Consider the following 27,554-nt stretch of genomic DNA (forward strand, 5'->3'; position numbering starts at 1 on the left):
AGCAATCATTTTTGTCATAGCTAGGCTTGCCATGTGACTGCCGTTGAGAGGAGCTTTTGTCACCCTGTGTGGTTTTTAAGCTTACAGTCAGTGCTTAGCGATATTTAATTTGCATGCATTTAAACGAGCTACTGTACAATTTGCTCACATGCTGCCCCCCCCCCCAAAAAAAACCCTGGTTCCTAGGATGCGGCTGTGGAATCTGAGGTATGGGTGTAAGCAAAGGGCTTGGTACGAGTACTTCTGTCGTCTACAAGTGCTTAAAAATTAAAAGCCACCAAGATATTCCAGGTCCAAGCCAAAACATCTACCCATGGCATTTCTCTGCTGCTCTTTTAAAGTTCTGTAAACCCTTTACACGAGAGTTGCCATCTAAATGCTGAAAATGTTAAATTTGAGGTGGAACTGGAGGTGTCCTCACTTTGGATGTTTGAGGGAAGCTAGAGGAATGCTGATAAGATCACAAGATAAAAACAGCCCACTGTTAGAGCATGGAGGAGATGAAAGAGAGCCCTGTAGCAAATCTAAATGAGGCAAGGCCAAGCGTACTGGAATCTTCCATCTCCCCACCCCAAAGGAAGTGTGCAGGAATCAAAATTTTGTGCTTGCTTTGAAGCCATGTCTGATATCCCTTGTTCTTGCCTTTTGGAGAGATGATGGCTCTGGCATGTCTTGCTTCTGCTGCAAACATGGGGTTTTTTATTTAGGTGGATTGTCAATAGCAATAAGGTGGAGTATTCCCTGCCATCATTATTGCAGTCATCCAGAATGCCTTGCTGTTTTCCCAATTATTTATGAATGGCTTTTGACTACGTGTTGTTGAAGGCATAGAAAGAGCACTGCTGGATCAGGCCAAAGGCTCATCTAGTCCAGCATTTTGTGCTTCTCACAATGGCCAGCCAGATGCCTATGGAAAGCCTGCAAAAGTAGCATCTGAGCATAACAGCACTCTTTTCATTCCCATAAACTGGTTTCGCTTAGAATATTATGCATTTGCTGTTATAAAAGTGTGATGATTCTTAGCCTGTGAGTATCTGCTCACAGTAGATTTTTGAAATACGGATGTTTTAAATGCTGGAGAGGTGGTTGCTTTACTGCTTTGAGCTGTGGCGCAGTTTTGCTTCAAGTCAATGTTTCTTTTTGATTCTCTCTCAGTGAGCATGTATGCAGCTTCCTTCCCCTACACAGTAATATTTAGGTTGCAGTAGAATGGCAGGAATTCTTTGTTTTCCATTTGATAAGCAAGCATGTGTTGCAGGTGCGTGTCCTTCCTTTGTATTGTCTTAAAAATTCAAGCTAATGGCACTTTAACAAAGCGTGGGGAAACTGCAAAATTCTGCTGCAGCTTTTGGCTTTTTCAGAAGTGTGAAACTGGTAAGAGGAATTTCCTGTGAAGTTTCTCTGAGGCATTTCCTGTGAAGTTGCATATCTATTAAACAAAAACTAATTTGCTGGCAATTTCCATCATCAGGAAGAACGTATGCCAAGTCTGAGCCTAATAAGTAGTGCCAAAACATGAATTTTGACTCTGTTTGAAATGATTTGGGGAAGTTATGTGGTTAAATGATCCTGCTTAATGGAATCAAGGTGGTATCTTTCCCCCATGGCCCATTGCATAGGATTCCTGTCTGAAGCCTAGCCCTTCTGTGCCTTGGCTGAACAGCCGCCTGCTTCCATGCTATGCCTAGCTGCTTTGTGATGCTGATAAAGTTTGCCACTGTCAAGACAACGCTTTGTGTTCAGTTTATCCTCTGCAGTTGTATTGGCCCAAAACACACAAGAGAAACAGTTTGCAGACCTAATTGGGTTGCAAGGTCAGTTTGTTTTATTATCTTGTTCTCAAAGGATTTATACCTTCTTGGCAGTATGCAGGGGGGAAAGAAAAAGGGGGGAAACGGCATTGGCTTCTGTCACTGGCTTCTCTTGAGTGTTCATTCTGAGGCTTCCTTTAAACTCTAACTCTCTCTCTCTCTCTCTCTCTCTCTCTCTCTCTCTCTCTCTGGCAATGGGAAGCAGAACACTCATTCTTCTTGATGTGCATTTTGCTGTCCTGAGCCAGAGTACAGTGTCCTTGGCCCTGCATGGGTGCCTGCCATATAGCTCTTAGCATATGCTTCAGTTCTGATCTGTTCGTCTCCAGATACCCTGCTAGTTGACTCAACATTAATTTAAATCACAGGGCAGTCTCCAGATTCAACTCCCTTGCTGCTCTAGCCAGAGGGCTAAATTATGTAACAGTGCTTTATTTTTTACTGTGTTTGAAAGCACCAATTTTTATTTAACTGTTAACATGGATCGATCCTTCAAAAGTCTAAAATCTCATGAAATTACCACCAAAGTAATGCTATTTTGCTGTTAGATTTATTTCTGTTTTCTCGTTTTCTTTAAATGTATGTCAGCTGCATTACACTTGAATTCTGTACTGGCTTCTGCTGAATAAAAGTGCAAATCCTAATAAAACTAGATTTGCAAGCTATATTTGTTTTACACTTGAATTCTGTACTGGCTTCTGCTGAATAAAAGCGCAAATCCTAATAAAACTAGATTTGCAAGCTATATTTGTTTTACACACAGCTGTTAATTGTCAGGTGGGCGATATTGAGGTTTCTGGGTTCAGTAACAGCATCTGCTGGGGAAACTGCAGTCCCCCCCCAATATTTGCCACCTCTGACCTTCTTTGGGATCTGGCCCTCCTAACTATTAGACTCGAACTTGAGCCACAGAGTGTTCATGTGCATTACTTACAAAAGACAGTCCTCTGTTTGAAGGATTGTCCCGTTCAAGCCCATATTAAAAATACAGACTCCTTAAGAAGGGAGATCATGATCCTTGAATTTGCCCATCAGCAGGACAGTGGACAGAGGAGGCACAGAGGTCACTTTATCACAGTCTTCCCCTCTATATTGATGTATTTCTGTTCTAAATTACAGTAAATATTTCCAAATGTGCAACTATACATATAAATTAGCACATACAGACTTTTATGCAAATCTGCCCTCTCATCTCTCTCTCTCTCTCTCTCTCTCTCTCTCTCTCTCTCTGTGTGTGTGTGTGTGTGTGTGTGTTGCATTTCTTCTCTTTTGGTGATGTGTGAGTTAGGGTTGCAAAATTTCAAACAGTGAAAATCCGGACAGAAAAGTTGCTGAGCTGGCATGTATCTGGATTTTCCCAGACATTTGCCTGATTACTGCCCAGGCACTGCTGCCGACTGCAGTGTTTCGGATACGTCTGGGAAATTTCGGATGTATGGCAGCCCTAGTGAGTGGCCTCTTATTGAGCCCTACTTCAGAGTCTCCAGGTAAAGGACTAAATTCTGAGGGTGAGGAGACGGCATCGAGAATCCTGGTGCCAGAAGCTGACCCACCATGCACCACACCTTTTGGTTCCCAGATTTTGCTGTGCGTTTGGTTCAGAGCCTCTGGGGATTTCTCTGCAGTCCTATAAGTGCTTTTCTCTCAGCCCCCTGAAAGCATTAAGTTATTTCTCAAGATCTGCATGCAGGCTTAATTCTTCTGTGCCCAACACACAGTTTTCTCTTCTCTTTTCCTCTCCTCTTTTATGTGCCTGTTTTGAAAAATTAGAGAAGTGATTGGCTTCCCATGACTTCTGTTAGTTCCCTGTACTTAAGCTCTTTGCATTCTTGTGGTTGGGTTTGTATTAATAATGAGGCACATCAGTATGGCATGTGTGTGTCTTAATTATACACAAGTGACAAATGCCTTTTAGACAGTTCCCCATCCCTGGAATATTGTGTCAGTTCTTCTGTGGACTCTGGTGGATGCCAAAGGCTGAACTCATTTACTCACATATGTTTTGGAGCCTGTAAATCCTTTCAGCACCTCTGGCACCTGCTGTCTCTGGGATCTTAATAGCCCAGATTATTACGATCCTAGGTCCCTCCTCCTCTGGTGCCAATGTGATGCCCACACCCTTCTGGCTCCACCTTCCTGTGCATAGGAAATGCCAGTGGGATCTCAGGAATGCTGAGACCAGTAGGTTTTAAGAGCAATCCCCTTTTAAAAACACAACTGTTAAAAAAATGTATCCAAGAACAGGCCTTTAAAACTTGTTGTGAATCTTAATCCTTCCCCCTCTATAACAGGCATAAGCAAACTCGGCCCTTGAGATGTTTTGGGACTACAACTCCCATCACCCCTAGCTAACAGGACCAGTGGTCATGGTTGATGGGAATTGTAGTCTCAGAACATCTGGAGGGCCGAGTTTGCCTATGCCTGCTCTTTAAAATCTCTTAACCCTAAAATACCTTATTTATAGTACCTCCTAGCTATATGCTGCCAAAAATATTTTGAACTTCAAAATATTATTCCTAGTATCACTGAAGCTGCATTTGCTCATTTTTGTGCAGCAATTCAGGACACATATATTGCCATATACAAAATTTTACTTCCAAATGCTAATGTCTTCAGATTTTTTAAATCCAGAACAAGGTGCAAGCAAGCCTGCCTGATCTGGTGTGCTACCAAAAGTTGATACTGGTGAAAGATTAGTACTGGTGCTGAGTGAAACTTGGAAAAGTAGGAACTGTCTTTGCTTGCCTATTTTATTAAACAGTGCAGTTGGTGCTCTCCACATGTTGGAATACAGCTTCCATTATCCAATTATCGCATGGTGGCTGGGACTGCTGGGAGTTGGAGACCAAGGCCATCTTGAAGCCAGCATGCTGGCTCCCCCTGAGATGGAGGATGACCCAGCAGGGCTCTTGTTATGTTCCTAAGTTGCTTCTCTTTTTTAAAATAATAATTTTAGCTTGATTGCAGTTCTCTAATTCTTCTCCCCCCCGCACCCCTGTTCTGCCTCATGCATGCACTTGTGTCGTGTGTGTGTTTTGTTGACATCGCTGCTGAGATTCTGTATCCTAGAAACAAGAAGTAAAACAAAACTAAGAAACCCTCTGAGATTGCTGCAGAAAAATACAAAAAAAAAGAAAAAGTGTAGCAGTAATGCCAAGCCAGATGGGGGGGTTCATACACCATGGTTTTATTTGACTCTTTTCTTTTTATTATGGAAACAAATCCTCTCATTCCATTGACCCCAACCCCCTTTTCCTACACTGATCATTAGCCAGCATGGTGTAGTATTTAAGTGTGGCAGACTAGGGTCTGGGAAACCGGGGTTCAGATCCCCACTCAGCCATGATGCAGGACTAGTTAACCATCTCTCAGTCTGATCTATCGTATACAGAGGTTGGAAAAATAATTTTTGAGGGGGGAGCATGGAGGCAAAGGAGGATATATATGTAATAGGTCTCTTTTCCATTTATGTGATGTTTTACTTGCTTTATCTGGCAATTTGTAAGTTACCCACATAGGCCTGAGTTGTATTCCAACAGCTGGGACCTTTCCACACTTTTGCTTGTCCCATGCCCAGAAACCATGGGTCCGAGCTCTGCTCCTTTCCCATGGAAAACCTGTTCTTTAGTGATAGATTGGAGCAAATGTCAATCCAAAGAAAACCTGAATTGCCATTTGCTCCAATTGAATGGAAAAGAGTTGTTTGCCCATGGGGGAAAGGAGCAGGGCAAGAGGAAGTGCGGATGAGCCCTAGGAGAACATAATGCTGCTTTGTATACTGTTTAAACAGGGCATTGGCAACATGTCTTCTGTGGGCAGACATGCAGCCACAGAAGATTCCCTTGGTCCCTGAAATTAGGCTTGGAAGAATCATTCTATTGTAGGCAATACAGTAGGCTGCTGTGTGTACTTGGTTGTGCTGTGTGTGTTGTGCCTGTGTTTCTCCAGCTTGCAAATGTACCCATGGATCCCAAATGATTGTGTCTCTTAAATACTACATGGAAGGTAACTTCCATGGCCTCTTCCTATAAGTGGGTGTTGCTAACACATTAACCCTACTCTGATGTTCTTTGATCCCATGTCACTCACCATGGGAGCAAGGTGTGGGGCCCCACAGAGAAGCCATGACCTTGAGGTTGCATGTTCCTCTGCTCCAAGTGTGCTGTGCAAGCTTCTGTAACAAGACAACCTTTGTGCATATAGCTGTACACACAAAGACTTCAATAATATCTGTAAGATGACAGCATAGGAGCAGGTGAGGGGAGACTGGAATGAAATGATCCAGGACAGACTTTCATTGAAGACTTTTGAGAAGATACTTCTTAAGAGATAGAGGTGGCTTGGTGGATAGTGGTGGAACAGCTGGTACAGAAGGCATGTTTTTAGGGTGCTTGCTCAGCTTTGGCCAAAAACAAAACAGAACTGTGTCATGAAGGATTATGTCATAGAGCAGGAGTCCCCACCTTCTTGGGCCAAGGACATACCTGGAAATTTAAGAAACTGTCATGGGCACCACAAAAATAACCATTTGGCATAAGAAAGAACTGGTGATGCTATCCCCACCGACTCACACCAAGTAGCAGGCAGCAATATCTACACCCCCTCCCCAAGAAAACCCCCCACAGACAATGGAAAGCAGGCAATGCACCCCCAAAGAAGCAGGCAACCAAAAATACCACCACAAATCATTCTTTACACGTGTGACATCACTCCACTCCAACTAGACTTCACCTGTCTCTATGAGTAGGCAGGTCAGTATTGAAATTTTCTATCGTTGTTTCTAGCTTGGATCTTTAGACAGAGCTGCAGGAGAAATCTAGCCCTTGAAGATGGGTCATGTCAGGGCACAAATCATGTGCAACGCTGGAACAAATGTCTGCAGTGTGCACATTGGACTTGGAAGGGGCAAGATCTTCCTCTTCTTGATAAGTTCTGATACCAGCACGAGCTGCAGAATCACGGAGCAGAGTGCAAAGTGTCATGTGATCTCTTCCTCCCACTTTTTTCTCTCTCTCTCCCCCATCCCTCGCCCAACCTTCACTTCTATAATAACTTAGTTTTGTGCTGCTTAGCATAAACCTCCTGAACTTGGGCAGCTCTTTTCTCCTGAGTCATGGACTTCCAGGACCTGCAGTTTCTGAGCTTGGGAGGTGCATAGTAGGTCAGTCATAACCCAAGTCAGCCGGAAAATGACAGCCATCTGTGTCACAGCCAAGGCAGGGGGTGGGGTGGAGAAGTGGATACCACTCACTGTTTCTCCAGCCAGAAATCTGCTTAGCACATGTAGAGATGAAGTCTTAGTAGACTGAGCAGTAAATCTCATTGTAAGCTGAATGGTGGAGAGTTGTGTGTTGTTTTTTTCTTCCTCCCAGCTGTGGCCATTGGTTTGTTCACAAATCCTTTTGAGCTGCATGTGTGTGTGTATATATATATATATATATTTCCATGGTCCTCCTTTTTAAAGAACCCCTCTGTTGTCAGCTTTTCCTGGTATGTAGGTAATTGCATAATGGGCAAGACACGAAGGATTAGATAAATGGAAAATCAACTTCTTGGACAAGTTGTAAGATGCACACATCACGTTCTTAGATAAGAATAGTCTGAAAAGGCTTGTGAGGACTTTGTGTCACTGCTAATACTGCAGGAAAGAAATACTTTGCTTGGCTGAAACACAAGTAGCCATAGCCTTTTTTGCCTGTGTGAGGGTCCCGTGTCACAAACTGGGAGATAACTGATTGCACTTAGTTTTATTTCAGCACACATCATTTCTAAAGTTTAAAAACAAGGGTCTTCAAAACACTTGTTTTAAAATCTGGATGTGTTCTCATGAATAAAAAAGAACACAACTTGTGATCCCTCATGTTGATTGAATTCCTCACGTTGAATTGTGGTTACTATGGGTTGATATGTGGTTACGTATCAACCCATGATGGGGTGGATGGCAAAAGTGGGGCAACTCTGGATTGGTCTGTCAGACAACAATCTTTATCATTGTCTAAAGTAATTGGGGGGACGCGGGTGGCGCTGTGGGTAAAAGCCTCAGCGCCTAGGGCTTGCCGATCGAAAGGTCGGCGGTTCGAATCCCCGCGGCGGGGTGCGCTCCCGTTGCTCGGTCCCAGCGCCTGCCAACCTAGCAGTTCGAAAGCACCCTCGGGTGCAAGTAGATAAATAGGGACCGCTTTCTAGCGGGAAGGTAAACGGCATTTCCGTGTGCAGCTCTGGCTCGCCAGAGCAGCGATGTCATACTGGCCACGTGACCCGGAAGTGTCTCCGGACAGCGCTGGCCCCTGGCCTCTTGAGTGAGATGGGCGCAGAACCCCAGAGTCTGGCAAGACTGGCCCGTACGGGCAGGGGTACCTTTACCTTTACCTTAAAGTAATTGGAGGCTTAGGGTACATTCATATGTGGGGATTATTGCATTAGTTTTCCTTATTATAATGCTAGCAATCCTATCTCAGATTCTACACTGCATTACTTGTTGCGTTGTGCAACTGCAGCTTTTTGATCAATATACTGCCATGCCATGCTAAATTTTAAATGGTGGCAAAGAACTGTATGCCAAGATGCCACTCGAAATTTGGTCATGTGAAACTGCAGTGGAAAATTATTGCGATTTTCTGGGTTAATGGTGTTGCAATCAGATTATTTTTTTCCTGGGAGCAAATAACACAGAAATTAGCACCAAACTTCCACTGGATTTTGCTTTTACGTCTTGTGAAAGACCATACATAATGTGGAAATTATCAGGTAAAGAAACATAATGAAAATGAAATGAAGTGCTGTCTGGATGCAGCCACAGTCGGATACAACCCAGTGTCTGAGGAAGGCTGTCCCTTTGGCCATGCTCTCCCTATGGACTCCCTTCATTGCCAATTACTAATCAAGTTTTAATTTTCTTCTTGTGATGGCTATGTGCTGCTTCTGAATTCTGAGGAGAGTGCTTTTGTGCTCAGATTCTGCTTACAGGCTTCCCATAGGCATCTGGTTGGCCAGGCCAGAATGTTGGACTGGGTAGGTCTTTGCCCTGAACCAGCAGATCTTGTTCCCAGTGGCACTCCAGTACTCCAGTATTTACACTGGACTACAGTGTTGATGATGTGGGAATATCCAAGTAGAGCCAGAGACAGGCAGGATTTATCTTCTCTAAAAGGTGGCAATAGCAGCCCTTTCATTCATCGCATGAATGCGGTGATTGGAATAACTTTTCCTGCAGCTGGGCTCGGTTTTGCCCTGTGCCAAAGAGAAGCCACACAAGTTACCCAGTGTTCTAATTTGGACCACAGCAGGGAGGGACAGTAGCCACCAACCAACTGCAAATAAAATGCGCCCATTGGTAGCGAGGTGGAGTCTTATTTCCTTCTGCCTCTGCTAAATTTGAATGTGGAAAGAAAACTTCCTATAAAAGTTGTGGGTGGCTTCATAAAAGAAAATACCCTTCATTTTCCTAATGTAATTGGGTAAACTTCATGATTATCAGGCAGACCTTCATGGAAAACTTCCTGTTACTATAACGCTAATTGATCCTTGCATGCCTTGATACAAATGAAATTACATCTGATATAGTGATACATCAGGGGCCATAAACTAGATCCTAAACTAATAAATCCAGGGCTTTAATAAGTGCAACTTCTAACCTCTCACCTGAAATAGTTGCTTAGAACTCTCTGCAGACACCAGTGTCTTGGTATTGCTTTTCTTTAAGCTTGCATTTCAGATATTGCTAAGTGACTTCATGGTGGTGGCTTGGGTGTTTTAATTTTATTTTAATATTAGAATAAAAATAAGATTTTATTTTAATCTGTCATGGATGCTTTAGCTGAGATTCCTGCATTACAGGGGGTCTAAGATTCTATGATTCTATTTATTATTCATGCCCTGCCCAGCTGACTGGGTTGCCCCAGTCACTCTGGGCAGCTTAAAGACGACTTAACAATCCAGGTATGATTTTTACCCTTTCAAGAATCATCTGGTTTGCTAAGCTTGATTCCAGACTATTGGAAATAGTAGCATAGTGGATCTCATAGGTGGCAACTATGCGGGGCCCTGGGTGCCCGGGCACCCACAATTGTAAAAAAGGAGGGAGCTGCCCCCCCCCCGATTCCACTTGGTGTCATGTCAGCATGCCCCATACCATGTGTGTGTGGCGTTGGCACCCCCCCCGCGACGTGTGCAAGTGACGCCTGCACACCGCAGTGATGCCAGCACACTCCCGTGCACCCACTATCGTGGGGGCAAGGTGGCATGTCTGGTGTGTCTCAGGCTCTGAGGAAGGGGTCACCTGGTGTTGTGTGTTCCCAGGAGGTCCAGTAACATCCTGAAGTAGTTATTGGAAAAAGTTTACATTAAAAACAATATATGAAGCTGTCATTAATCCACCTGACCCAGTATTGTGTTTTCTAACTGACAATGGCTTTCTAAGCCTGCTGGTTCAAGTGGGGGTCTTTTTGCAGCACCAGCTACCTGAGATTCTTTTGACTGGAGATACCAGGGACCAAGCCTTGCCAGTAAGTATGCTACTGCACTTTATGTAACAACAAAGACCTGAGTGGGTCGAGTACCCCTTGATTTATCCCTTATTTACTTCATCATTTGAACATTCTTTGGGCGGAAAGATGCTAAGAAAGAGCTAGTTCTTTGTTCTTATATTTTAAAATCTTGGTGGTGAGGTGGGAGAGAGATCTTGTTGAAATGCCGCTGTTGGGGTTAGTTCCTTGCACGCAATTTTGCACACAAACCGTGGTTCCCTGCACACAGCACTGTGTGCTGCTGAAGAAACTCCAAAAGTCTTTCTGCAAAAGCCACTAAGAGCAAAGCTTATACAGTGGTACCTTGGGTTACATACGCTTCAGTTTACATCCGCTTCAGGTTACAGACTCTGCTAACCCAGAAATATTACCTTGGGTTAAGAACTTTGCTTCAGTATGAGAACAGAAATCATGCAGCGGTGGCGCAGTGGCAGCGGGAGGCCCCATTAGCTAAAGTGGTGCTTCAGGTTAAGAACAGACCTCCAGAACGAATTAAGTTCTTAACCTGAGGTACCACTGTACTGGGCTATCTATGAAAACCATGCCTTCACTCCATGACCTTATTATTTGATGAAAGAGCTGGTCAAATCTTATCCAGTATTGTTACATCTTCATACTTTTCTCCGAAGCAGGTGACAATTGTCTGCCACAGACAGCTGGAAGTGAGGCCATCGCAGTACACTTGCTAGGTGGGGGGAAATAACCAGCCTGCTTCTTCTGTTTTGCAGAATTCTCTGAATCTGGAGTGCATTACAACATGGTATGTTAGGACCGGCCATGTTTATGATGCTCTAGAATAAGGGATAGTTTAAGGTTTCCTTGGTGCTTGTGAAACAAGGGGGGAACAGTCAGAATATTCTATGAAAGCTGGAAGCACTGTGCTTGTACAGGCAATAATAAAGACCTGTTCTCTCCTCTCCCTTACCTGAGAAGAACTTGGCATCCTTAGGAACAGTTATGCCATGTAGCAACGTGATTTGTTTTTAGAGCCAAGTTTTGAGCTTGCATAAGACCAAGGAGAGGAAAAATACTGGCTGGGATGGGGAGAGAACTTGAATTCCATGTGCATGACTGGCATATGGCCTTTGCTAAAGGTGCCTCCCAGGAACCTTTTAGGCACACACACACACAAACACACACACACACACACACACACACACACTTCTTAGAAACTAGGACTGGCCTGTAATGAAAAAAATGGTCATTTTCTTTTTCTTCTGGGTGACTTTGATGTGGTTGGTAATATTGAAAGGTTTACATGTTTGCAGTAGGTATGTGTGTTAAACGGTGTTTTCAGAAATGTAGACAATATGTCAGTGCGATAGCAGGAAGAAAGGGGAAGACTGATTTGCATCATTTTAGGGGCACATTCAATGTGGAATTTCCCACATTTCAAATCCGATGCAGGCACACATACAGACGTCTTCCAAGGATTTTGTATGAATATATCTGTATGTGAAGGAATCTGCTCTAATAGTTTAGAATGAAATTTAATTTGTACAGTGCTGATAGACCTGCATTTGTGATCTCTCTTTCCCATTCTGGCAGAGCAGGATTTTTGGTTCTTGGTTTTGTGGCCCTTTTCTTAGTCAGAAGGCAGCCTTCTCCACTTTATAGGAACAGATTTCCGTGGTCTCTCTCTCTTTTTAATCTTAATTTAAAAAAAAAATTGTCAAGAATTTCATAATATGTCTGAATGCCTTGATTACATTACAAAACAAACAAACCAGTAAGAAGTATAGTACTTCTGGTACTATACAGAAGAAAATAAGTGGATAAATTGTAAATTATACTGGTGTTCAATAAAGCTATTTTCATAGCTTAGTCATATTTTGGACTTCTCATTGGATTGTCTTCGTACTTTTTGTAAACAGCTGATATGATTCTTGGTGTTAGAAACACAGTTTGTTTGTTTGTTTAGAGCATATTTCTCTGTCAATATATTATAAAGTGAGACCATATTTCTACAAATTTATTCTCCTTATACCCTGTTTTCCACATATCGTAAATAATATGTTAACTTGGCATTAGACTAATTCCCAGAGCTTATTAATTCAGTCACCGCACAAAGGTAGCTTCTGGGTTCTCCAAGTTTGACTATATATCATGCTTTCTGCCACAATCATATAGGGGGTTAATTCAATATGTGAAGTTTAGCAACATAAATAATGGATCCAGCACCACGTTCGTACTGTTATATTTAAGATATTAATTTTGTAATCATTTTCCAATATTTTTATCCTGAGAGACATGACCACCACATAAGAAAGTAATGGCTCTTGTTTTCTGCAGAGGCAGCACATTTTTGAATAACCAGTTCCAGTGTTTAGACAGGGCAGGGGGTCAAAAGAAAGCAAAGCACCAAATCCATCATAGTGGGAGAATTAGAGTAACCCCACAAACCTGCATGGGGGTCTATGTTCCAGGGATCATGCCTAAAACCAGAGTCGCATATAGTCAAAACACTTTGGGTGCAATGGTGGGTGGGATTGCCAAAGTCTTTTTTCCTCAGATGCCTGCCCCCTTTTCGCCCACCTTTTAAATTATATGTATATATATTTGCCAAGCCTGTAAAGCTGAATGCACACAAGTTTAATGCATGTAAGTTTTGCGCTTACCGGATTCTTATTTTATCTGCTACAGGTGATAGATAAACTTCTCAGAGTGACTGTGTATGTGTGTAAGTGCTTACTGTAGGCTGAAAGGGATGGAAAAGCAGGCAGGGCACATGCTCCGTACTGTACCGTTTACTTGCTCTGTACGATTTCCCCTGTGGGTTAATTAATTGAATAAAAGCCTAGAGAGTTAAATCATTTAATGTATTGCCTGTCTCGATAGCTATTGTGTGCTGCTTTCTTGTGATAAGCTATTATTGATGAGATGGCTGTTTCTTCTTAGCCTAAGCAGCTCATCTAGAAAGAAAGAAAGAAAGAAAGAAAGAAAGAAAGAAAGAACATGGAACCATTCCTGTTTATGCAATGACTTTTGGATGAGTTGTGGATCTGTCTATTTGATACTTGAACAAATAAGAGTTATGCTGGTTGTTTTTAGGCAGGTGGTGTTGTTAATGCTGAGAACTGAGGCTGTGCCACATTCTCCCAAGTAAATTCAGGGTGTAAAATGTCCCCTTTGCTGGGAGAGGTTCTCTTAAAAATGCATACCTTCATTTTTTTTTGCACCTGTTACCACCTGCCATTTCCCCAGACTGGTTCTTTAACTGGAACTGGATAGAGCTTCTCTCTCTCTCTCTCTCTCTCTCTCTCTCTCTCTCTCTCTCTCTCTCTTCTATGACAATGATCTCAGTCAATCAGAGATCATTGTGTGTTGTTGTTATTATTTATTAAATTTTATGCTACCCTTCATCCGAGGATCATAGGGTGGTTTACAGAATAAAAACACAAAAGTTTAAAAAGGCCTTAGATTGTTGAATTAGTCAAAGGCACCAGTTACTCAAAGGAGAAAAGGAATGTTTCTGCCTGGCACCAAAGGTAATGAAGGCGCCAGGTAAGCCTCCCTGAGAAGAACATTCCCCATGTGGGGAGCTACCACAGAATAAGCCCATTCTTGTATTGTCACCCTCCAGTTCGCTTGCGGAGAAGGCACACGAAGAAGGGGCTCAGATTATGACTGCAGTGTCCGAGTCGGTTCATAAGGGGAGAGGTTGTCTTTAAAGTATTCCTGAACCATTAAAGGTTTTATAAGTCAAAACCAGCACTTTGAGTTGGGCCCTCTTCTCGGCCTTTTGGCTAATATGATGTGTAGTGTAGAAAGTATTTGACAGCCAGTGCAGTTGGGCCAGGATTGGCATTACAGTGGTACCTCGGGTTACATACGCTTCAGGTTACAGACTCCGCTAACCCAGAAATATTACCTCAGGTTAAGAACTTTGCTTCAGAAAGAGAACAGAAATCGTGTGGTGGTGGTGTGGCAGCAGCAGCAGGAGGCCCCATTAGCTAAATTGGTGCTTCAGGTTAAGAACATTCAGATTAAGAACAGACCTCCAGAACAAATTAAGTTCTTAACCCGAGGTACCACTGTATATGCTCAAACTGTCTTGCTCCAGTGAGCAATCTGGCTGCTGAATCCTCTGCTACTAGCTAATGTTATATAACACATTGCAGTAATCTAACCTAAAGGTTACCAAAGCATAGACAACAGAAGTTAGGCTATCCCTGTCCCAGATAGGGGTGCAGCCAAACCACCAACCAGAGCTGATGGAAGGCACTCTACACCACTGAGGTCACCTGAGCCTCAAGCGACAGCAAAGGTTTCAGGAGTACCTGCTCCTTAAGAGGGAGTGTAATCCCATCAAGAGCAGCTAACCTCCCATCCATCTAGACTAGGGAACCACCCACTAACATCCTTATCTGGATTAAGCTTCAATTTATTGGCTCTCATCCAGTCCATTATTGAGGCAAGACTATGGTCTGGCATATCCACTGCCTCACCTGCAGATGTAAAGTAGAAATAGAGCTGTGAGTCATCAGCGTATTGCACCGGATAACTCCACTCAGTGGTTTGATGCAAATGTTAAACAGCATGGTGGATAAAATGGTACCCTGAGGGAACCCCACACTGAAAGGTCCATGGAGCCAAAGAACACTCCCAAGCATTACCCTCTGGAAACTCCATCCAAGTAGGACCAGAACCACCATAAAGCGGTGCCACCCACCCTTAACTTGAACATCCACTTCAGAAGGATACCGTGGTTTCTGTGTGAAAACTAGGCCTATAAATCCTGCCTGAAACGGATCTAGATAATTTTGCCCACTTCTTTGCCCTCACTCTGCAGTGGGAAATGTTCCCATTTCCACACCAACTGAACCATTGCCTTCTTTTTGTGGAGTTGGCAACTGAATTTATTTCGTGGAAGACTTTTGCAGGCATTCCAATAGATCACACTCATTGTGTGATCACATTTATCACATTTTCATTTACTCTTAATTTGCAAGACTGAATTAGAGTAACATACTAAATATTACTAAATAAATGTTATTTACCCTTTGCAACCACAGCATGAACCTGATGGGTTTGCATGGACTGTAATTTTTCTCACACCTTGAGTGCAAGTGAGGAGCATGCATTCTTATTGTCAGCCAGCAACTGCCTCTATGCTGGAAATTTGAACAAGGATTGTTGAGAGTCATTGTTTGTTTCTCTCCCTCCTCCTCTTGCTTCTCCAGAGATCCGATAAAAGATTTGGAGCCTTTTACCCGTAGTGATAAGGAATCTCATAAGTAAGAAAAACATTTGAATATGAATGAGCAGGGTTTTTCTAAGGCGTTTTTTACAACTATGCTTTGTGTGTTTTAGTGTTTTACTAATGGATTTTAATATAGTTGCCCCCTCCGCGACTTTGGAATGCAGGACAGATTAAAAAATAAATCCATAGTCATCAATCTCATATCTCTTGTAATATCATCAGTTACAATGTGGCATCATAATGTCCACAATAAGTGCCTTTAATTTCTTTCTAGCTTTCCAAACACACAATTCATGTTGATTCTTGTATTTTGTTGCCTCAGCCTTTACTTCTGTTGGTCGATTGCTAGAGGTCCTGTGTGTGTATTTGGTACAGATGCTACCATAAGACCGTTTTAAAAACAAACAAGCCACTTGTGGGAAAATTGTTATTGCTAAAACATGTTTTCATAAGCTAGTGCGTGCTTTATCAGTGAGATCCCTGCCTCCTGCTCCAGAGATTAATGGGTGTGGGTTTATCTCATGATCTGGGTAATGTAATGAAGCTACAAAATTTATGTCCTCTTCTCAGGTATCACCTGTTTTTCTTTGTGCATGTTAATTCCACTATTTTGTTGGTACAGGTAGGTGGCTGTGTTGGTCTGCGGTAGTTGAAACAAAATAAAAAAATAGCACCTTAGAGACCAACTAAGTTTGTTATTGGTATGAGCTTTCGTGTGCATGCACACAAAAGCTCATATCAATAACAAACTTAGTTGGTCTCTAAGGTGCTACTGGAAGGATTTTAATTTTTTTATTTTTTTGGTGTTGCTACTTCTCGTAAGTTCTCAAATGTTTTCCTGTGGACTGCTTGAAAAATGCTAGGGGTTTCTTGGTGGACCACTTGAGAAACTAAGTGTTTCCCCCCCTACAAATCAAAGTGCATACATTTGTAGAAGGCATCAGGGTCATAATAAGGATAGGACATTATTAGTCTATTTGATAATCTAGCCATGGGCAAAAATGGCCTCTGTCTCAACTGTCAAAAACGCAAAGCAAGTGCATAGCTAGGTACAGATAGTCTTGACTGTTCTGCAGCTTTTTCACAGACCCTGCTGAATGGAGCTTATGCACTACAGTTCAATAACTTCTGATAGTGCATTAGATAGGGCCAGGTGCCGGTTTTGCTGAGGTGGTTCAGCTGGAGCAGAAGATAGATTCTTTCAACAGTCTGGGAAATCTGCAGAAAATGAGTATTATGGAATTAAGAAAACGTTTGGGTTCGAAATGATTTGACAATCTGGTTCTCTGAATATTTTGATAGGTTCAGAAGCGTCTTCAGCATTATTACATACTCGCCAATATTTTTCTGGCTTTCCATATTGAGGTCATAGCAAATGTTGGAACATCACATCTGTTTTAGATATGCATCTTCAGCAGATGAAACCCCGAAGCTGTGCTTGACAGGTACCTCCTGACAAAGTCCTGTGGGGTTTCTTACAGATTTGACGCTGTAGTGATGAGCTGAAGCTTTTGTGCAAGCTGTCATTAAGGGAAAGCAAATAAAAGCTGTTGCGGAAAACGTTGTGGCTACACGGACGTGTTCTACAGCAGATGCACAATGTAGTGCATGTATTTGCATGCTTACAACACCCCATGCATGTGCTGTTTGGGAGTCCCTGACCAGTCAGGTTTTCCAGAGGCATGGACATGGATGCTTAACCATACGTATTTTAATTCCCACCTGATGTGATGGCTGCAGATAATGGCACAGTCCCAATGTTTGTTTCCTGTAACAGGAGTAATATGTAGTTCTGCCATAAGCAGAGATGCAGCAGCAGAGCTGCTATTGGAACATCAGAGGGGGGCTGGTGTAGAATGTTCACCACTTTGAGGGCTGCTTCCCATGTGTTAGGATAAACCTGTAAGGCTGTGTACCCACCTGCAAAGCACATGATGATTCATATGTGCCTGTTTTGTTGAGACACAGAAGCAGCAAAATGGATGCAATCCTAGTTGCACATGGTGACTTATCTGCATTTTGCATACTCCTTATCCTACACAAAATATCTGAAGCGGTTCTGTGGATAAATGAGCTCCATGATGTAGTAGCTACCTCCTTTTCCCTGCAATAGCCCCTGGTTTCATTGCTGCTGCATTGTGTTGCTCTGAAGGGAAAGCCCTTTTCAATTGGGTAATTTTGGACAGGGCCAAGAAAGTAAATGAGAAGTGTATGGAGGAGGGTGGTAAGTGAGAAGACTAGCCACTTTTTGCAAGCTTGTTAAAGCAGCATCTTAAATGCCCTCAGTTGGGTAAATTTTCTCCTGCCTTTACAAGTTTTGATTATACCCTTTGGTATTGGGGGGGGGGGAATCTGCATGCTCTATCCTTGCTTGACTGTGGCTGAAAAACTGGTGAATATAGGTATGACATGCATGTCCACACACCACAAGGAGGCTGATGATTAGAGATTTTAGCACAGCATTTTAACTGAGCAGAGTTTTGCTTTATTGCGGGGGGCGGCGGGGTAGGAATCTCAATTCTTTACTAGGTTTTTCAGAAAATTATGGCAGATGCTGCTTTTATTAGATAAATACGTGTCCTTGTGTACATATGGGGGATTTTTAAGGTTAATGAAGCGTTGATCATCACACTTATTTCTGTCTGTTTGCTTTATTGGCTGTAGGTAAGTGTCTTGAATGCCCTTCACATAGAATTGTCTCATACAAGTCAGGCTATTAGTTCATCTACCTCAGTACTGTCTGCTCCATGGCCATGCCTCCTCAGAGTCTTAGACAAGAACTTTCTCAGCCCCTTCTGACATCCTTTTAACTGGAGACACCGGGGTTGAATCTGGGACCTTCTCCATCTGGGCTTCGACAGGAGCATTAGTCATAGCAGCTGAAAAATCCCCCCAGGCCACCTGGAAGCCCATTGGATCCATCAGCCTCCAAGGGAGGACCATCCTAATAGGTGCATTTTTTGGTTCCCTCATTACATATCTTCAGGGGCCAGGCAAAAACTTTCCTCCGTAACCAGGGCTTTGGCCTTTAATTGTCTGTGGCCTTTAAGAAGTGGTGGTGGGATGTTTTTGCTTCCCCTCTCTTGGTTTTAATGTATCTATGTGTGGTTTTTGTTTGTCTGTTTGGTGGTAAGTCACTTTGGGTTGCCCTGGACAAGATATAGCGATCAACACATTCAGCAAATAATAAAGAAATAATAATAATAATATAATAATAATAATAATAATAATAATAATAATAATAATAATAAGCCTTATCCCCAGTGCATGTGCTGAAGTTGTATTATCTGTGATTAATTTGTAGACACAGATGCTTTAAAAAATAACAGAAGACCATATGATCCTTTGGTATTGTGCTATGCTTGTGTTGTGCTCATTTGCACAGAATGCTAAGCTGCCCCTGGCTTAGAGTTACGAGAATGAGCCTTGGGCATTGGATATCAACCCATATCCCTTTTCAAGTGTTCCTAGGCTCCAGCTGCGGATGATGTGTGACACGCTTGCAGTGAATGAAATGCTCAGGGTCAGCAGGGGCAATTTAACGCATTTTGAAAAACTTTGTGTATAACTCAATATTTGCAGTGCCTTTCACATGTGATGTGATTGTTGTGAGATTTCGCAGCGCTGTCATGAGATCTTGACGGAAGCCGCGGACACTTGACTTCTCCATTGTGGGGGAGGTGGGGCACACATGGAGACACCACCCCTGCCTCAGTCCACCTCATGGGTGAGCCAGCCATGTCCGTGCTTCTGAGCATGTGAGACGGGCCCATTTCTCACCATGCCCAATCGGAGACCGGGTGGGAAGGACTTCCTTTTGCCTGTCCTGCTCCTTACTTCAGTTTCATTGGGTGACCCCTTAGGTCTGATATAAAAAGTTCTCCCTCTCAACATCATGCATGATGTTACGGGCCACCCAAGTCTCTGAGCGTGTGTGCTTCCAAGGATCTTGGCACTTCACCAGGGTTTGCATTCCCTTTAGAATGAGACACACAGCGGAGGCCATGCTGTCTTTATGATATATGGTTTTATTTACATATAAATACAGCCTGAGTCGGGTGGAGCCGGGATTTCCAGCATTCACATCTCAAGAGGTGCTTGCTTCCTACGGAAGCGCAGCATTGGATTCAAAGGCAGCCAGGCAGCCATCTCTGTGTCTCTTTGCCCCAGCCTGAATGGCTTCTGCCCCATTGCTTCTTCTTTTTCTCACAAACCCTTGCCAAATGTGACTTCCCTTTCCGCTTATATCATTGCCCACTATAATCCTGGCAACCTTCCCCTCTGTCCCTGGCATGGTGCCCCCCATCAAGTAAATCAATAAAAATACTTAACTGATGTTCTGCCCCCTAACACGAAGCCTGCTCCCCAACATAAATCCTGGCTACACCATGGTCCCTGGCAGAGTCTTCTGCCTTGTGAATTGCTTCTGTTGGTGGGTTAATTACTGGCCATTTCAGCCTTTGTTTCTGAATGGCCTATCCCCAGCCAGCTATGTTGCACCCGGCTGGCTTGTTATTCCCGAACTTATCCCCACAGTGTGGAGCACAGTTTTACTCAAACCTTGATTGATTCCACATTTTACTAATTCCAGGAATTATGGGTGCCCCTGCACCCACAAACTCTGGGGCCCGAACACATATAGCAATAATTTTTTAAAAGCTGCCAAGCGATACATTCTACAGGTGAAGCATTTCCAAGGACAAAAATGGGGAAAACTTCACCAATAATATTTCTGCTTGCCCCACTTGGGAACATTGCGTGGCTATTCCCTCCCCCCCCACAGGTGTAAAGAATAAAGACACAGGACACAAGAATTTAAGTTAATGGGCGAAAATGGCCACAACTTTATTGATTACAGGTAAGAGAGGTATTGGCTTTAGGCATTGGCCCCTAACCGACTATCCGGTCTAACCGGGAAGGGTTAAACACCAACAGGGGGAGCTACCTGAGATGCGTATCCCTAGGCGCTCGCTGCCAGGGAGAAAAGGGGCGAGCCGGTGGCTGCCCCGACCTTATGTGGCCTCTAGGAGGCCCGCCCCTGCCGCCAGCCGGTTGGCTGGCACGCGGGGGTGTGACTGGGGAATCCCTGAATCGCGCGAGGCTGTCCTCAGCCTCGCCGGAACGTGGGGGGTGACTGGGGAAACCCTGTAACCCCGCGAGGCTGACCTCAGCCCCGCGGGAGTGTGGGAGGGGTCGTGAGCCCGCAACTCCACCCCCTCCTGAGGATCGGTAGTGGCATAGCAAGGAAAAAAGAGAGAGGTGTCAGCAGAGTGGGAGAGAAGAAACTTGGTCGCAGTAGTAAGCTGTTGAGGGAGAACTTGGGGGGAAGGAGGTTTATAGGGAGAGATGACTTGAACCAAGACAGAGAAGCAGGCCTAGCAAGGGAGAGAGCAAATCAGAAAGTAGGGCTAAAACCTAGAAAACCACATGATTTGCAGAAAGTGAGAGAAGGAGAAAGTGTGGTGGGGAGAGGTGCAAAGAGCTGCTATTATTGAATGAGTCACATCCCATGTAACTGTGATTCTGACGTCTCATTCCTTACCGTTCCGTTCCTATATTTAACTTTAATGAGAAAACACAACCTTCCCCTCCTTTCATTCTTTCCAGAGCTGATGTTTTGGCTTTGTGTTATTTGGGGGAGCTCCCATATCCCACCTTTATCTTCCTCCCGCTCCCCCTCCACCCCCCCCCTCTCTCACACACACACTATACAGTGGGTTGTGTACAGTCATACATTATTTCAGATGGGAACCCATGATGAAAGTACACTCACTTCCTTTCAAGCAAATATATACACTCACTGGGTGTAAAGGAAACGTGTCCCTCTACCCCCACCCCCACCCCAATTTTGTGACAGAAGCATAATTTGTGCAATTCTGGTTGGCTGGCCTTTGTGTCAGTCACAGAGCCACTCCTGCCCTTCCTCAGAGCATGTTAAATGGATATTTAATTATTTTTCTTTCTTTTTCTATCAAGCTGTTTTATTTTACCTGTAAGCAGCTTTGAGTCCCTGATGGGAAAATGGGTGGGGTACGGACCAACTAACCAACCAACCAACCAACCAACCAACCAACCATAATAAACTGGGGGGAAATGTATAAAATAATCAGGGGTTTCCACATTTTATTGTGGTCTTGGGGCTGCACATGCAGCCACACAGAGTTGTCCTCATAAAAAAGCCATTCCGTATTATTTCCCTATTTGATCCACACTTGCTAGGCAGTATCCAGTGTCCTTGTTCCATTAGCACAAGGATTAACATTTGCACAACAGAACTCCCACGTGTGCACCCCACACCCTTCCCAAATCTTCTCTGGAGGGTTGGTGAAATCCCCAGAACAGATTTGGCAGGTGGGTGTGGGGAGGTGGGGGAGCCCCATTGCACAAGAGTAAATCTTCACACTGACAGACTTAGTGCCTCTTTGGATACAAGCCACCTTTTCTGTAGAAAATTGGATAAGTAGAAACAACATGAGAATCAGAGGGTGTGTGTGTAACATTTTGATGTGGTGGATGCTAAGAAAAATCTGCATCTATTGGAAAGCAACAAGCCCCCAATAAACTGCACTGTGGGGGCTCCCTTGAACAAATGCTTCAGCAGGGAACCATGTATGCCCTCCTTGGAAGAAAGGACCTAGAATGCATGCACCTGCTGCTGTTTCTGTTGGTGTCTTTGTACAGCCACAGTGGCTAATCTAGAACATTCCTTGGCAGAGAATTCTGAGGTGTCCCCATTTCTTTGCTTTCTGAGAGCTTCTGGGAATTGCTGTGCGACTGGTGATTGAAGAATATATTGGGGGATCTCACATCTGCTTTCTTTCCCTTAAAAAGTAATCCTATAGCTGGCTTTGCAATCATGGACGTACCCAGAATTTTTGTTGTGGGGGCAGTACCTCAGTTTGCTATATCTTTTTATTGAATTTTATTGACTGGGGGGGCAGCTGCAGTCACAAAGCTATTGTGTACATTTTCTCAATTTTGAAAATTCTTATTTTCTAGGTGTGTTGTCGTGCTGTTCAACCCCAGGAAAAATAAGCAACATCATATTCTGAATAGTTCCAGGTAAGTGAAACCCAGAACTCTGAGTGGTGGTTTGTCCATTTTTTTGGAAGGAAAATGCAAGAGCCCCTTGAACAACAACAAATAATAATCAATAATTTTATTATTTATATGCTACCCATCTGACTGGGTTGCCCCAGACACTCTGGTTGACTTCCAACAAAGTAATAAAACACAAAAAACCTCAAACATAAAAAACTTCCCTGGGCTTCAGATGTCTTTTAAAAGTCAGGTAACTGTTTATTTCCTTGACATTTGATGGAAGGGCGTTCTACACGGTAGGCATGACTGCAGAGAAGGCCCTCTGCCTGCTTCCCTGTAACTTCACTTCTCACAGTGAGGGAAACGCCAGAAGGCCCTCAGCGCTGGATCTCAGTGTCTGGGCTGAATGCAGGGGGTGGAGAAACTTCTTAAGGTATACAGAGCCAAAGCTGTGTAGGGCTTTAAAGGGCAGCACCAGCACTTCTGGATTAGTTATAGTTTCTGAGTCCCCTTCAAAGGCAGCCCCATGCAGAGTACATTGCAGTAGTCCAAGAGGAAGATAACCAGCGCATGTGCCACTCTGGTGAGACAGTGCGCAGGCAGGTAGGGTCTTGGCCGGCGTAACAGATGGAGCTGGTAGACAGCTCCCCTGGATACAGAATTGACCTGTGCCTCCACAAACAGTTGTGAGTCCAAAATGACTGTGCACCTGGCCCTTCAGGTGCACAGTTACCCCATTCAGGACCAGGGAGTCCCCCACACCTACCTACTCCCTATCCCTCAAAACAGTAAAGAGAAGTTTAAATGACTTCTTACCTGATGCCAATAGTTTTAAATTGTTCAAGGTTCCTCAAGGTATAGGTGTTAAGAACAGCACCAAAAAATCTTACATGTCCAAGCTATGCTGCTGTTTCTGTCATAATGTGTTATGAAATTATCCAGGCTGTTGTTCTGGATAGAACCCCTCTTTCCTCTGGGCATGGCTCCTTATCAGATTAACGGCTCAAATAAAGTTAGTTGGCAAAGTATCCAGGAGAGAGAGAGAGACCATCGGCTTCACATGGATGCATAAGGAATTCTTCCGTGTTTATTTTGCACACCCATACCTGCAGCCAAACCGTAATGCATGAAAAGCTTTAAAAGCCACAATTTGTTCTAGTATGTCGTATCTCTTCAGCATCTCACTGATTCAGAGCGCAACGTTTGGAATTACTTAACACTGTTAAGCTCACCTGGCAAAGATTGTCTTGGCTATGTTTTCATTCACACAAACCCACTTACATGTTTATGTGGGAGTTGAAAATTCATCAACTCTTCACCCAGTGTCAGTACTGTTTCACAATAAGCTCTCCTCTCTCTACACAGAAAAACTATTACAGCCCTTGCTTTTTCTCCTGATGGAAAATACCTTGTTACTGGAGAGGTAAGTGATGGCAACTGATGGCCTGAATGCTCATATAGGAAGCTGATAGGCCTCATGGTCCAGAGATACAAATGCCTCCTTCTCACAACTATCCCAACAGACTAAAAAGGCTGGATTTGAGTGAGGCATTTTCCTGTCCTCCCAGAATGAAGAAGAGGGCCCTGGCTCCATTAAAGAGTTGCCTGATGGGAGTGAGGGTTGCGTGGGGAATAGCTAGTATGGATGGGTGCTTTCTAAATCTTTCAGAACAGGGAAGATTTGCATTTTGAGAGCAAACTGCTTCTCTCCCAGTAAATGCTGGAAGATTCTAGAGTTGGAGGAGCTGTGTGAGCATCCATAATGTGTGGCTGGGATCTGGGAAGAGCCATTGTTTAGTGGCAGATCATATTTTTCACCTATAGGAGGTTCTGTCTTACAGAATAAGATTATAGGATCTTAGATGGAAACCCTGGAAAAGACCTCTCCGATGCTGGAGATCTACTGTTCCCTAGAATCGTATTTTGACCCAGATGTCCTGTTAATTTGACTCAGTATAAGGCGGCTCCTTATCTTATTAGGAAAATATGTCCATGTGTTTAGATAAAAAAGGGATAAGTATCCCCCTCTCTCCCAAGAGTGGGGAATAGGAGGGGTGTTTCACATTGTGAATGTATGATTATCTGATTAAAAGATCCATAAGGGAACTCTTAATTTGCCAGCGTGTTACGATTTGGCCAAAGCATTTAAAGAGGAAACCCGCATGAGCTCAGTTGCTTATCTGGTCTCAGTAGGTTTGCTTTTAAAACTATTTTCTAGGGAGCGAGGATCAGACATTTGGACAAACGAAAGCACAGATTGGATTTGCAGGGTGGGAGTTAGCTGAGGGCCCTAAACATGCCTCTCCCCACCCCTTATTCGTTCAAGGGAGAAAGTAGAGGAAGTCGACCAAAGGTCCCTGTTGCTGCTTTCCTCCTTGGATTTCACCCCTCAGGATACAAAGAGAACAACGTTAACAGTCTTACTTAATTTTTTTAAGAGAGGAAAGGAAAGCACATTTGGAAGGAAGCCTTGAGAATAGTGACAAAGATCCTGGTGCCTGTGGCTTTGGCTGGGTTTAGTTGCTGGCAGAAAGTTTTTCCCTTTGAGAGATGCATAAAAGGAGGACAAAGATGACTGCATTCAGTTTCTAATGCAGACCAGATACACAATGCTCATACTGTAAGTGTAATGAAGCCTGAATTGATGAATGCTGGAAGCCCACAAAAATGTTGACTGTCCTCTTCTTGTCCATGTTGGACGGCTGCCAGAGATGTCTTCTGAGGCGGATTCCCATTGGGCCCTGCACACAAACATTTCTTTTTTATTATTACCCCAGATGCCTTGGACTTTAAATATCAAATTTAAGAGATGATTACCTCCCCACACTGCAAAAAGACAAGTAATAATTAATGAAATAATTAGTGAAATGTCCTTTCTCCCTCTTCTTCTGCTGAACCTCTCCAAAGCAGGAACCATCTCTACCAACTTTCTCCATTGATGTTCATAATGTTAGAAACCTCCTTTGTAATAATAACTATAGGTGGAAATCAGTGCTTCAGTAATACAAAAGTTATGTTAGAGCAAGCATTTCTGCTCGCCAAATGGAACAATCTCAGCCCTCCTCCCCCAATGCACTGTTCTGCTGGTGGTAGTCTGGCCTGTCTGCACCTGTACGTGAAAATAAAATGTGAGACATGAGAGATATTTCCTACATCTGGTGGGAAGAACGTGTGTGTGTGTGTGTGTGTGTGTGTGTGTGTGTAGAAATCTCAGCTTTATTTTACTATATATAAATATTTATAAACCACAATTTCCTAAAAATGCAAGAAGGCGGTCTACCCCATGCAAAAATTACAACAATAAATCATCAACAAAACACCAATAAAAACATCCATTAATACTAGTGGCTAAAGGTAAATTCACATTTCAAAGGCCTGTCTAAATTACACTGTTTTTTGGTGATGTCTAAAAGAAGGCAGGGATAATTCGTGCCAGAGCTCTGCTGGCAGGAAGTTTCACAGGCCAGGGCCTGCCGCACTAAAGAATCGGTCCCATGTAAATTATGACCGAACCTCAGGGTCATGGGGAACCACAGTAAGTGCCCCATCAAAGAATTTCAATGATCAAGATGGAGCATAAGATATCGTGTTGTCCTTAAGGTACTTTGGCCCCAAGTTGTTTAGAACACAAGAACCTTGAAGCTGACCCAGTAGCAACTGGCAAACAGTGCAGCTCTCTTGGCAGAGGAATGACGTGTTGCCAGTGTGCGTGAAGATAGCTTGAAATGTGATAGGCAGGTTGTTATTTAATGGAGAAGCTAGGCCATTGTGCCAGGTACAATGTTTGTTTGGTTTTTTAATATATGTATATATAAAGATGCAGGCATTTTATTCTTCGACCGCTCTCTGCACCTGAGACTTCCCCTTACCTGCACATTATCAAGAGGCTCAGTTAACCCTGGCTAGAAAAAGGCTCCTCTTTGGTTGCCATGGTGATGTCACCTAGAAGGCCACCTTTTTGCAGGCTTTTGTGAAATCACGAGGAAGCTGTTGAGTAGGAGTTGCCTGTCGGGCTTGTACTTCTCTATTTTTCACTTTAAAATAAAGTGCTTCATTTTGCTTGCAGTACTAGAGAAAGGTGTTAATGGAACAAAAGAAGGGTTCTTTTAAAAAAGCAACAACAGCAAAGCCCATTCCTGTTCATCATTCATTCTTTACCAAAATAATATGGTCACTTATGGGGCTAATTTAACTATGTTCTTCATATTATTTCTTAGTTTTCTTTACAGACTGCTGCAGTTAGCATAAATTTCTCCCTCATTTGGGAGTTTTCAGGAGTGTCCCCTCTCCTAAAGGGTTGTGAAAGAATAAAAGTCTCTATCTATATCTTCTTATCTATATTCTTGCTAACAGTCTCAAATAACTCAAAAAGGTTAGTGTTACAGGACTTAACCTTGCAGAAGCTATGCTGACTCTTCTTCTATATGCTTGGGAATTATACTCTTAATAATACTTCCTACTAGTTTTCCCAGAACAGACGTTAAGCTAACCACACTGTAATTTCCAGGATCCCCTCTGTATTCCTTCATAAGAACTGGTGTTTTTAGCGCTGCAAATCATCATTTATAGAGTAAAAAATAAATAAATCATATTTTTAGCTGAAGATTTCTGCGCAGAAATGCAGATATGACTTGTAGTGCACACTGCAAAGTGTATTTAATTTATATGTAGGTGGATGCATCGCCACTGGCTTTAAGGTTTGTATTAAGTGCCTCTGTTCATTGCCATTGTTGTTTCTCGTTTCCAGAGTGGGCACATGCCTGCTGTTCGAGTATGGGATGTTGCTGAACGGACCCAGGTGGCCGAACTTCACGAACATAAATATGGTGTGGCGTGTGTGGCGTTCTCCCCGAGCTCCAAGTACATTGTGTCTGTGGGTTACCAACATGACATGATAGTCAATGTATGGTCATGGAAGGTAAAACTATAAGAAGATTCTTTTTAGTATTCACATTAGCAAAAGTGGAATCTGTG

General features: G+C 43.3%; 1 protein-coding gene across 12 annotated transcripts in view; it reads left to right on the forward strand.

Moving 5' to 3' along the window:
* The window catches only part of MAPKBP1 (mitogen-activated protein kinase binding protein 1), a 118,789-nt gene that overhangs the window by 45,299 nt on the left and 45,936 nt on the right, over positions 1 to 27,554 (forward strand). For all 12 annotated transcript variants that reach the window (XM_083744066.1, XM_083744075.1, XM_083744069.1 and 9 more), the window contains exons 4-6: positions 22,539 to 22,601; positions 23,946 to 24,003; positions 27,328 to 27,498. In XM_083744066.1, the coding sequence (XP_083600192.1) occupies positions 22,539 to 22,601; positions 23,946 to 24,003; positions 27,328 to 27,498 (292 nt within the window). The remainder of the gene's footprint in view (positions 1 to 22,538; positions 22,602 to 23,945; positions 24,004 to 27,327; positions 27,499 to 27,554) is intronic.

The sequence above is a fragment of the Podarcis gaigeae genome, assembly GCF_964106915.1.
Source record: "Podarcis gaigeae genome assembly, chromosome: 1".
Lineage (NCBI taxonomy): Eukaryota > Metazoa > Chordata > Lepidosauria > Squamata > Lacertidae > Podarcis > Podarcis gaigeae.